This window comes from Schistocerca cancellata, chromosome 2 (assembly GCF_023864275.1).
Source record: "Schistocerca cancellata isolate TAMUIC-IGC-003103 chromosome 2, iqSchCanc2.1, whole genome shotgun sequence".
Taxonomy (NCBI): Eukaryota; Metazoa; Arthropoda; class Insecta; order Orthoptera; family Acrididae; genus Schistocerca; species Schistocerca cancellata.
The window spans coordinates 880,194,950-880,208,229 of NC_064627.1; the positions used below are offsets into that span (position 1 = coordinate 880,194,950).

At 43.7% G+C, this 13,280-nt stretch overlaps 1 protein-coding gene across 1 annotated transcript in view; it reads left to right on the forward strand.

Annotated features, from left to right (window-relative positions):
- Positions 1-13,280, forward strand: part of LOC126159497 (neuroligin-3-like) — a 357,313-nt gene that overhangs the window by 92,842 nt on the left and 251,191 nt on the right. Inside the window, exon 3 of the mRNA XM_049916554.1 lies at positions 5,039-5,239. Coding sequence (XP_049772511.1) covers positions 5,039-5,239 — 201 coding nt within the window. The remainder of the gene's footprint in view (positions 1-5,038; positions 5,240-13,280) is intronic.

The following is a 13,280-nucleotide window of genomic DNA, read 5'->3' on the forward strand; positions in this document are numbered from 1 at the left end:
TTTTTAAATTCCAAACAATTACAGAAAGTTTTCAACAGAAGTTGTAAAGAATATCATTTTGGAAAAATTATGGTAATAACGTTAACTAAAACTGTATGAATGTGGCAGATAATCTGCTTTTATTAACACCATAGCACACGTGAATTCATGTTGAACCGGAAAAAACAAGGCTCAGTGTTAAGGAAGTTGTACATTGTACATACAATTTCACAATACATTCACAACAAATGTTCAAAAATGTCTCCACCAATTTCTGTGCATTTAGTGGCACGTGTATGAGCAGATATTGTTGCTCGTTTCAGTTTCACAGAGTTGTTCTTAATTTCGTCTATTGCATTCATAATGCGAGCAAATGAAGCCTAACTAGTATTGACTTTGTCCTCATTAAATATGTCATCCATCCCCATACAAAAAAATTATATTGGTGTTAAATTGGGCGATCTGGGTGGTCACAAACTTGTAGCACCACGACCAATCCATTTCTGGGGAAAATGTTCATTTAAAATTATAGTAACGGCGATGGTGAAATGTGGAGGCGTGCCGTCATGTTGAAAATAAATTTTCAATCGCGTAGGAAGTGGAACATCTTCGAGCAAGCGGAGCATTTCTTCGTGAAGGAATTGTAAGTACGTCTCGCCAGTTAGACGTCCTGGGAAAATGAATGGTCCAATAAAGAGTGTGTCGATTGTACCACACCACACATTTATGCTAAATCGCTGATGGAAATTACGTTGCACTATTGCATGTGGGTTTGCTTCAGACTATACGTGCTCGTTATATAAATTGTTTATACCATCTCGGGCAAACTGTGTCTCTTTAGTAAATAAAATGTATTTGTGTAACTGCCGATTAGTATTGAACCAGTTGCACAATCCAAGCGAAGGGGAAGGATCTCCCGGATGTAAACGATGCACTTTTTGTTTATGGTAAAGACACAGATTATTGTACTTCAGTGTACGCCATAACTCAGAATGTGAAATGCCTAATGGTTGAGAGATACGTCGTGTATTGGACCCGGGCTACGTTGAGCAGCATCCATTATATCGTCATCATCGTCTTCTTTCGCAAAGCAGGTCGTTTTTGGAGCATCATCTGCGACCAGCTTTGCGAAAGAAGCGGCGACACATTCTGCACAACCCACCCATGATTTTGCACGACAATGCGTGGGCGCATACAGCGCAAGCTGTGACTGCTCTGTTCGGTCGATGGGACTGGCAGGCACTGTACTGCCCGGACGTAAGTCCTTGTGACTTTTGATTTGATTCCGAAGATGAAGGAACCACCTCGTGGCATTCGCTTCAGAACTGTTCTAGAGATTCGACGGGCAGTAGACCGCTCCACTGGCACCATCAGCAGAACAGGCTCTGCTAATGGTATACTACGCCTTCCACATCGCTGTCAACGGGTTCTACACAACGCTGGTGACTACTTTGAAGGACAGTAACAGGTGCAAACATGTAACTCTTTTCTATCGGTTGTTAATAAGTAGGTACCACTATTTAAGTTCCAACCTACGTATAAGATACGAGAAAAAGCTTTTCTCGTGTAAATGCGTCAGTCGTGGAGTACCTCGTTGCATCCTGTAGTAGGAAAGACGTGAAATAAGTAGATTTAGGTTTGAAAATGGAAGCTTCTAACACAATCCACTGTCGTCAAGTGGGTACACGCTCAGAAATGGATGGTAGTTAAGATTTTAAGCACTCCCATGAGACCAAATGGGCAGATAACAAGAACGAAATGGTAAGCAGATGTCCGATTACTAACTCAGCCTGGAGAGTCGGAGACACACAACGAGGCTACAGTGACTAAACTTCCAATCCTCCACAAAACCTGGTGTATACCACAAATGGAGCTCCACGCTTTTGGAGCTCTTTTAACTCGCCTTTTTGGTAAACTTTGTGGACTACAGGCTGGATTTCATTATTTGGAATCACAACTCAACTATAGTGGTCAATTAATCGAACTGGGAGTACTGTAACCAGAATTTACATACTTGGTGCTTCTGTCGTAAATTTTCATCGCCATGAAACAGTTCATAATGTGGCACAAGTTTCTCCTGACGGGATATCCACAACTGCTGATATTCACCAATGATAAGATCCGCTATAGCTGTAAAAAAAATTTATTTCCAAACAGGAAAGCACAGCTCTCTTTTGGGACCTTTGTTCGATCTTCAGTATCATCTGAAAAGTTATAAATAATGAAGACTATCCAAATCGTTAGCAGTAAAAAAAAGCTAAAGAGAACTTATAATACAATTCTTAAAAAAAACATGTACGCACATAAAATGTGAATCCATTGAAGTCGAACAACCGAGGTTAAATTAGTGCATTCCTGGTACATGGCATAAAAGAGAAGATCCTCTCAACTCCTAGGCTTCAATTGAATTTTCTCTTGCTGAGAAATTAGAAGGAGCGATCTATTTTATTGGTAAGAACTTTCTAAAGCCGGGATTTCGTAAATATTTCTTTATTTACACTCAACCATAGCGACAGACTTTGCTGTCATCTTCAGATCTTCAAGATTTTATGTTATAAAATGTGTTAATTTTGGAACTCACGTCATGTTCTCGTGTGCTACATTTTATCTACATCACAGCTTGGTGTGAGGTCGAACTCAAAATGAACACGTTGTGCAATACAAAATTTAATGGCCTGAAGATGACAGCAAAATCTGTCGAAACTGGTTGTTTGAAAATTAAAAATTATTTTTGCGATCTTGGCCCTAGAAAGTTTTTTCCTAGGCTTTACTTGGTTTTGGCCCTATTTGTTGATTTGTAATGGGTTTACGGCACATGCTGCAATCTGTAATACACTCCTGGAAATGGAAAAAAGAACACATTGACACCGGTGTGTCAGACCCACCATACTTGCTCCGGACACTGCGAGAGGGCTGTACAAGCAATGATCACACGCACGGCACAGCGGACACACCAGGAACCGCGGTGTTGGCCGTCGAATGGCGCTAGCTGCGCAGCATTTGTGCACCGCCGCCGTCAGTGTCACCCAGTTTGCCGTGGCATACGGAGCTCCATCGCAGTCTTTAACACTGGTAGCATGCCGCGACAGCGTGAACGTGAACCGTATGTGCAGTTGACGGACTTTGAGCGAGGGCGTATAGTGGGCATGCGGGAGGCCGGGTGGACGTACCGCCGAATTGCTCAACACGTGGGGCGTGAGGTCTCCACAGTACATCGATGTTGTCGCCAGTGGTCGGCGGAAGGTGCACGTGCCCGTCGACCTGGGACCGGACCGCAGCGACGCACGGATGCACGCCAAGACAGTAGGATCCTACGCAGTGCCGTAGGGGACCGCACCGCCACTTCCCAGCAAATTAGGGACACTGTTGCTCCTGGGGTATCGGCGAGGACCATTCGCAACCGTCTCCATGAAGCTGGGCTACGGTCCCGCACACCGTTAGGCCGTCTTCCGCTCACGCCCCAACATCGTGCAGCCCGCCTCCAGTGGTGTCGCGACAGGCGTGAATGGAGGGACGAATGGAGACGTGTCGTCTTCAGCGATGAGAGTCGCTTCTGCCTTGGTGCCAATGATGGTCGTATGCGTGTTTGGCGCCGTGCAGGTGAGCGCCACAATCAGGACTGCACACGACCGAGGCACACAGGGCCAACACCCGGCATCATGGTGTGGGGAGCGATCTCCTACACTGGCCGTACACCACTGGTGATCGTCGAGGGGACACTGAATAGTGCACGGTACATCCAAACCGTCATCGAACCCATCGTTCTACCATTCCTAGACCGGCAAGGGAACTTGCTGTTCCAACAGGACAATGCACGTCCGCATGTATCCCGTGCCACCCAACGTGCTCTAGAAGGTGTAAGTCAACTACCCTGGCCAGCAAGATCTCCGGATCTGTCCCCCATTGAGCATGTTTGGGACTGGATGAAGCGTCGTCTCACGCGGTCTGCACGTCCAGCACGAACGCTGGTCCAACTGAGGCGCCAGGTGGAAATGGCATGGCAAGCCGTTCCACAGGACTACATCCAGCATCTCTACGATCGTCTCCATGGGAGAATAGCAGCCTGCATTGCTGCGAAAGGTGGATATACAGTGTACTAGTGCCGACATTGTGCATGCTCTGTTGCCTGTGTCTATGTGCCTGTGGTTCTGTCAGTGTGATCATGTGATGTATCTGACCCCTGGAATGTGTCAATAAAGTTTCCCCTTCCTGGGACAATGAATTGACGGTGTTCTTATTTCAATTTCCAGGAGTGTACTAGTGTCTCAGTGAAGTTCATTCTGGTCTGTGAGTTCCTAGACTAGATGAAAACTGTTACAATATCGATCGTCAGTTACGGCTATACTGCCTCTCACGCCGGCATTTCAACTTTGGTGTGCGCTTGGGACGGGTTTGGTGTGTGTGTGTGTGTGTGTGTGTGTGTGTGTGTGTGTGTGTGTGTGTGTGTGTGTGTGTGTGTGTGTCTGTGTGTGTGTGTGTGTGTCTGTGTGTGTGGGTGGGTGTGTGGGTGTTCAGCACTGGCGAGTAGCAACATTTACTCAGGGGTAACATTGTGTTTTCACACATGCCTATGGATGGATAGACTATATACCTACCACCCTTTTTCTTCGTTTCAGTAATTGGAAAATCAGCTACGTAACTTTATGCGGATCCATGTTTGGCGCGCCCTTAACTCTTCTGCTAGAGGCTTTCTTCTTGTAGGCCTAGGAGTTGAAAGGGTCTTCTGTTTTACGCCATTTACCGAGGACGTACTATTATACACCGATTTAACTTTTATTATTCGACGTTTACGGAGCCCCTTTTTATGTACGTACGTAGGGATTCCTCTTAAGAATTTTAGGATAACTTCTCTTTAGTTCTTTTAATGCTGACAATTTGGATAGGCGTCATTATTTATATCTAACTTTGCAGACACATCTAAAGATGAGACACAGCTCCTGAAAGTGGGTTGTAAAAATAGTACAACTGATGAATTCCTAATTTCTAGACCATAGCGCTAACCGAGGTCTTTCGGCTGAGTTGTTTCTAATATGAGGCTAAAAAAGCGCTGTTGTTGCAGGGTTCCTGAACGCGAACCTGGCGCCGCACCTAAAGGCGCGGGTGGCGAACTACGGCCTGATGGACCAGATCGCGGCGCTGCACTGGGTGCAGCAGAACATCGCGCACTTTGGCGGCGACCCCTCCAACGTGACGCTGTTTGGCCACGGGACCGGAGCCGCCTGCATCAACTTCCTCATGACGTCGCCCACCGTAATGCCAGGTGAGTCGCAGCTGCCTACGCCCTAAACTACCAGTGTTCGTACGTCAGACCTAAATCTGCGTCTATTACACAATCATGGCGCAAGGTACATTGAACCGTTGTTAAAGATATTTCTTCCTGATCCATTCGCGTACCGAACGAGGGCCAAATTGGCCAGGCTCCGTAGGAACTTAATTACGTATGTAGACATTTCATCCTTACCGGGAGTCCATCATGTCGACGACTTTTGCCTGATCGACGTTGATACTGGCAAGGTACCGGTTCCGTGAATTCCAATATTAATTTTAAATTTGAAGTCGGATTACTAATGACGCAAGAAATATTTTCTTTGTGTGACATAATTAAAAACTCACACTTTTCTGATTCTTTCCTTTATTTTCACTGTGAAACCTTGCTCCTTGCCAAATTTCATGGTCGATTGGAAGTACCCTACAGGTTTTAAAGGGTGAATTTGCGGGTATCAAAATATGACTTAAACAGCCGTATCTTTTGACTACATTGACGTAGGAGCTTAAATTATTTACACCATCACGGGACCATGTAGCTTAGTATGTGAAATTAATTTCAACTGAATACGTCTACTTGTGCCTCAGAAAAAGACATCTTAATAGAGTGACGGACAGAGAGAAATTCGGGTAACAAATGACTAATTTTTTGTTACTACAAATTAACACTTTCGGAATTTTTCCTACATCTGTTCCGCGAAACCTTGATTCATGCCCAAATTCGTGAGTCTAGCTTAACGGCAAACATCCTACAGGTTTTGTTGGTTGAGTATCAAAATAAGTGACATAAATGGCCGCACCTTTCGACTGGATTGACTTAAAAGCTTACGTTTATTACACCGCCAAGGGATTATCGTCTTACTGTGTGACATAAATTTGAACGTCATACGTCTACCCGTTCTTAAAAAAATATGGGCCTTAACAGTCGGACCGACTGACGAACGCACCGACAGTGAGAGGCAGACAATAAAATGATCTTGTAAGAGTTTCGTTTTTACAGACTGACCTATGGAACAGTAAAAATGATTGTTTATACGACTACGTATTAGTCGTAATCTCTCATTATCGCTGCGGGAGGTATACTATTGTGACGGCATAATGTTCGCACAGCTTCCTTGGAATACACTTTCCCTAAATTTGCACAGCAATGTCTCGCGAGAACTGCCTCTTCCTTCCAATGATTCTCTTTTTGTTGCACTTTCGTATGAGCTCCACCACCTGTTACTATCACAACAGCACCTTTCTGAAATCATTGGATGTCAGTCGTCCCTATCTGAGGATTCCAAACACTGGAGCAATGCTCAAGAATTAATCGCATTAGCATTTTGCATGCGACAGTCTTTACAGATGCATTCAGTTCTACGATCAACCTTACAAAAAATCTGTCTTCCATTTGCCTTCCATAATTCATATTTAATGTGATCGTATCATTTCATATTTATTCCTACTGTTTGTGTTGTGATATTCCGTCCGGAGACTGGTTTGATACAATTCTCCACGTTACTCTATCCTGCGCGAGCCTCTTCATCTCCGAATAGCTACTTCAACTTACATCTTCCTGAACCTGCTTGCTGTTTTCAAATGACTCTGAGCACTATGGGACTTAACATCTGTGGTCATCAGTCCCCTAGAACGTAGAACTAGTTAAGTCTAACTAACCTAAGGACATCACTCACATCCATGCCCGAGGCAGGATTCGAACCTGCGAAGGTAGCGGTCGCGCGGTTCCAGACTGAAGCGCCTAGAACCGCTGGGCCACAGTGCCCGGCTGTCATGTGCAAAACTCAAATTTTTAATTTCTTCTCCCCGTCCACTTAACTTCCTGCACCAGATTCTTTTTTGGCGTCCTTTACTGCTTGTTCAGTGTACAAATTGAATAACATTAGGGATGGGCTACAACCCTGTGTCACTCTCCTTTCAACCACTGCTTCCCTTTCACGCTCCTCGACTCGTATAACTGTCGTCTTGTGTCTGTACAAGTTGTAAATATCCTTTCGCTCCCTGTATTCTACCCCTTCTACCCTCAGTATTTCAAAGCGACTATTCCAGTCAACATTGTTAAAAGCTGTCTACAAGTCTACAAATGCTGTTTGACTTCCCTTAATCTATGTTATAAGAAAAGTCGTAGCATCAGTATTGCCTCTCGTGTTCCTACATTTATCTGCAATCCAAACTGAACTTTTCCGAGGTTCGCTTCTACCAGTTTTTCAATTCCTCTGTAAAGAAGCCTTTTTAATATTTTGGAGCCATGACTTCTTAAACTGGTAGTTCGGTAATACTCACACCTGTCAGCACGAGCTGGCTTTGAATTGGGATGATTATATTATTCTTGAAGTCTGTCTCATACATCTTGCACACCACATGGAGGAGTTTTGTCTGCGAAAGCTATCAGTAGTTGTGACAGAATATCGTCTACCTCCGGGGCCTTGTTTCGGCTTAAGTCTTTCAGTGCTCTTCCAAATACTTCTCACATTGTCATATCTCCCATCTCATCTACATCTTTTTCCATTTCTGTAATATTGATTTCAAGTTGATCTACCTGGTATAGATCCTCCATATACTCCTGCCAAATTTAAGCTTTTCCTTCTTTTCTTACTATTATCACTAAATACTGTGTGGTTATAATTAAAAGTGCAGTTACTCACAGAGGTCCATTGTGGCTGTAATGATTGTACGGCAGTAAACTTGGTAGATATTCTAATGAATTAATGCATAACGATTTATGCGGAAAAAATCAGTTTCAATTTTAGCCACCAAATGGAAATCTGACGCTGTGAATTCAAGAAAGACGAATAGAAATGTCCCCGCATGTAATGGATTAATAACGGGATGTTGGTAGAAAAGGTAAAAGAAGTGTGAAAAGTGTAATGATGGTTTTTATTATTAACTGCCACCTACAGAATAAGTTCAATATGAGCACCGGAGACGTCGATGAGGTACTGTATAGTGCCAAAATTGCATCTGGTGGCCAAAAGTGAAACTATTTTTTTTCTCCGTAAATCGGTTCCACATTAACGTATTAGCGTATCCAGCAAGTTTTGTTGCCATACAATAATTGCAGCCCTCACTGGTCCTCTGTGAGTAGTTGCACTTTAATTATAAGTACCCGATACTTCCACAGTTCGACGTTCTCAAGTTTTTCACCACTAATCTTGCAATTTGATATTGTCGTTTTCTACCTCTTTCTGGAAGGCATTGTATTACACTTACCCAAATTTAAAGAGAGCTGTCATTCAGTAAAAGGATGGTAATTTTGTCCAAGGATTTTTGCAGCTACTAACGCCCGTTCAAGGACGATACGATCCTGTAAACTACAGCATCGTATTAGAGTGCTGGTGATTCTAAGAAACCATTTATTTATTTATTTATTTATTTTGAAAGCATTAGAGTTCCTGTTACGCTTCCTCGGGACACACCCGTTATTGGATTCGTTTCTGTATAACTTTCTCGCCGTCCAGTATAGCGTAATGGGTTCTGTTAGTCAAATATTCCTCAGGCCGTTCTCGTATTGGCGAATGGACTGCGTATTATCGTATTTTGATTAGTATTCGACAATGAGGTATGGTTTCGAACGGCTTCACGAAATCGCACTAGACGGAATAGGTGTCTTCACCTGCCTCTCTTGTATGCAGGACGTCGTTTATGGATAAAGCATGTTGTCTTTCAAACGAGTGATACGATGTATGACTACACCATGACGACTATAAAGAGTCGTTACATATTAACATACCCTAGCATCGAGGCCCGTTTACCATTAGACATTATAGTTCACTCATAAGTACAGCCGCTTTACTCGTTTCTTCACCGTTTCCATTGCAGGTGGCAATTTCCGACTGTGTTGTGCAACTTAGTGGGAACTAGCACTGTCGACCAGGATTACAACTGAAATCGAGTTACAATGCCTCTATCGAACTGTCGGTTTCAGCCACTCCCACATCTCCCAGTAGCAATCAATCTTTTATTCAGGTCCCGTTAAGTGAATAGATACGCTCATTGCATCTCGGAACACGATTTCAAACGCCCTCCGCGTCTCTGGTGTTTGTGCAAACGCTGTGAACTAACTCGTATCTTCTGCTTCTTTGGTGATAAACACATAGGGTGGTTTACAGTAGCCATATTCCATCGTGTTCGGTCTCACGCTCGTTTCTTCTGCTCGATACTTCCACTTGTTACCAGATACCGTCTTTAGGCCGTGTTAATGTAGCAGTGACGACTAAAATTAAATACGCAGCCCTAGTTTTTGTAACATTTTTGCCAAGTCTGTTTGGAAACATGTGGTACCAGATACTCCCTGAGGGAGGAAAGTGATCATAGCCGCGTAAAATGATTGTTTCCTTAAGTTCCACCGTTCTTAAACTAGCAACCATCAACAAAGACTCGCTGAATGATACAAATTGTCATTCCGAAGACTCTGAATTCTCTTAATAGGATTATAATGTTGAGTGTTCGCAAAATGGCATGGTGCGCTGTCTTGTTGAAATTGCGGCACAGCATACAGCTGCAGCATGTCTACGTACGTTGTTGCATTAACTGTAGGTTCTGCGAAGGACAAAGGGCCTACATCATGCAAACAAGTCAGTTACGCGCTTGCGCAAACGGTACCAACTGCCGCAAGGAAACACAAAAGTCTGTTTGAGTTACCTTACATATACAAGCAAGACAATAAATACATCAATTGTGTCTCAACCTATTACATTTTTATTATTATATGTTTTAACCCGGGCACTCTGTATTATGAAATTGATTTGCATTTGACTGCTTTGACTTAACGATGTTCCTTGGCCTTTTTCTCATATAAATATTTTTGTAAAGTCACTCACAAGAAATAACACGGGATACTGGACCACTGGTTATTTTATTTATTCGTCAAGATTATTACATAGACTGGCATGGTCTCGAGTCATAGAATAAGCTGATAATCCCACTAATTCTCTATCATTTCCAAGCTACTCTTTCTATTCAGAAACGATAAAACAATCATCGGAGTAAATCCTCTACGGCTTCGCCACTTGTAGGACTTATCAGAAAAAAGACATTGTTTCAGGCGTTGCTTTCTAACGTGGATTCAACTCTCCCACGATTGTTTTCCAAAATTACTTGCTAATGATCGTAAAACACCCATGACGGACCACATTCGTTCTTATATCCCACAGAATATTGTTAACCAAGACCAGAATAAAATACATCACCGTGCTAGGTGTGCTAACTCAGTATTAACTCCCTCGAAAAGCCTTACACAGACAATCAAAAAAGAGAAATCAGCAGTATTTTGATTCTTTACAGTATTAGTAATAATAACAGCCGTCAAATTTAGTGGCGTGACCTGATTTCTTCTTCTTCTTCTTCTTCTTCTTCTTATGGCGCAGAGCCCTGGCGTTGACGTCCGACAACATCTGTGGTCCGTGTTAGATGTTGTTAGATGACTGTACCATCGCCTCACCTCTCGCAACCGGCGTAACTAAACATTTTAACTTCAGTTAATGTACATTAGAAGACCAGAATGGAAGAACGAGGAGAGTATGTCCTGGGTACAGTTTAGGACGTAAAAGAAGGGAACTAGCTTTTCGGTTTATGTGGCAACTTGAAAGACATTTGAATTAAAACAGGTTTACTTTGGAACATAAGAGATGATCACATGTCCTTAAGGTTTAAGTATGTGTGCTCATCTTTTATATACCAAAGTAAACCTGTTGTTTCTAAAAATAACGTGCTCCCACTATTATTTACTGATGTTATTACAAGATGATTATCTTACATTTGGTATTTCGTGGGGAGCCGATATTTTTCTTGATTTATGACCAATCTTGAGCTTGATGTCCTGCAATATATGGTACTGACATAAACGCAATCACTTGAAAGTCCCCCAAAAGCGCCAATTTTGCCTATTGACGGACACAGCTTCGGCGCTAAACCAGACCATAATGCACATACTGATTGTCATCGTGAAACTATGCTCTCCTAAATTACGTACTTCTACGGGGAGGAAACGTGGCGCAGCATCAAACGCCTGGAGAAGCTGCGTGTTAAGAAGGCAAATTTATTAAGTCCTCTAGACTTTCTGTTATGCTGCCGTGAAGAGAGGACTATTCCACGTTTTGCCTACGTGAGCCACCATGTTAACACTGCTGCTGCCAAGAGAATATTTCGTCGTGCCAGCTTCGCACTGTTGCGAGAGAGGATACATCATACTAGAAAGCAGTTGCATACAAACCGACGCGACCTCTCGTGAAACTGTGCACTCCTATATTATGTACTTCCACGGGTAGGACACGTGGCGCAGCATCGAAGGCCTGGGGAGGCCATTGGGATATTCGGAGTCACTCTCGGCTTTGGATTGGGAATGGATTGATGCAGCCACAGTAGCACAACAAATGTCATCACAGAGGACAACCACGGAAAGGCAGAAAGGGAAATTCGGCCAGATTTCACAGCAACATCATGGAGCAGAGCGGAAAACAACAGAACGCCCCGTTATCAACACGACGACAAGAAAAATCGACGCGGTTGCCATATCGGCTCTCAAGAAGGGACTTAATAATGCACGATCGCCGCAGAGTATCCCTTTTGCTGACATAGTAAGTGGCGTGGAACATGCAGTTCATAAGATGCCCAGTGAAACTGCAGAAGAAATTCGCCAGGATATGAGTCGCATTCTTTCTAAATCCAAGCCGCCGACTTCGAACATGACGAGAGCTGGGCGAATGGTCTTCGTGCACTCTGCAACGATCCACATCTCGTAGTCCTGTCAGCTGACAAAGGCAATGCAGCCGTCATTCTGGAACGAGCCGACTATAACGCGAAGATTCGGTTGATGCTGGAGGAGGAGACGTATCAAAAACTGTGAAAGGACCAAACTTCAAGAAAGAATAATGAGGAATACGTGGAAGCTTCTCAAGATGACTTCACTGGAAGAGAATGTCATCAAAAATCTCCTCCCTCGGGCACCTCGACCACATACATTGTATGGCCTTCTAAAGGTTCACAAGAAGAACACTCCTCTACGTCCCATCGTGAGCACCATTGCATCGCCAACTTACAGACTCGCGGAACATTAGGCCAACATCCTTATCCTGCATGTTGGTCACTGTGTGCACCACATCAAGAATACAGCCGACTTCATCAGTCAAATGAAATGCCTGCGTCGTGGAGAAGGGGATATTATGTTCAGCTTTGATGTAGTGTCATTGTTCATGAGCTTTCCCATTAAAGACTCTATAGATCTGCTCTCCTACTTATTTGATGACAGTGTTGTGGATTTATTCAAGCATACTCTGACATCATCGTATTTCTTGTATGATGGAGAATATTTCAGCCAGCGGACGGCGTGCTATGGGAAGCCCATTAGCACCAGTTGTAGCCATTCTGTTCATGGAGTACTTAAAAACATCACCCTGGACACGGCTCCTGAAAAGCTTAGTTGCTTTTATCCTTACGTCGATGGCACGATCGTTGTCTGGTCTCATGGACGTGAAAAGGTGGGAGAGTTCTTGGACCACGTCAACAACATCCATGACAACGTCAAGTTCACGATGGAGATAGAGACAGATGGTGCCTTGTCGTTACTTGATGTCCTCGTCCGCCGCAAAGCAAATGGTGGTCTCAGCCACCCTCCCGGGCAACCTCCGCCCACTCGTCTCTGCTGGTTTCCTTGGCTTTCCATCTTCTCACTCACATCCTTCTCAAGTGCTCTTCCACGTTGTCTAGCCAACTGGTCCTTGGTCTGCCCCTTATACGAAGTCCACCAGGTTTTCCTTTGAATGCTTTCTTGACTGTGCTATTCTCCATCATTCTTTCTACGTGTCCCAACAAACGTAGTCTGTTACTCTTCATATCAGTCACGATATCTGGTTTGTTGTACAACTCTCTGATCTCCACATTATTTCTGATTCTCCAAAAATTCGTATCATTCACTGGCCCATAGACTCTCCTAAGTATCTTCCTTCCCCATCTCAGCAACAACTCCTCATCGTTTTGTGTCATAGTCCAGGTATCTGAATCATACAACACCACAGGTCTAACTACTGTACGATACAACG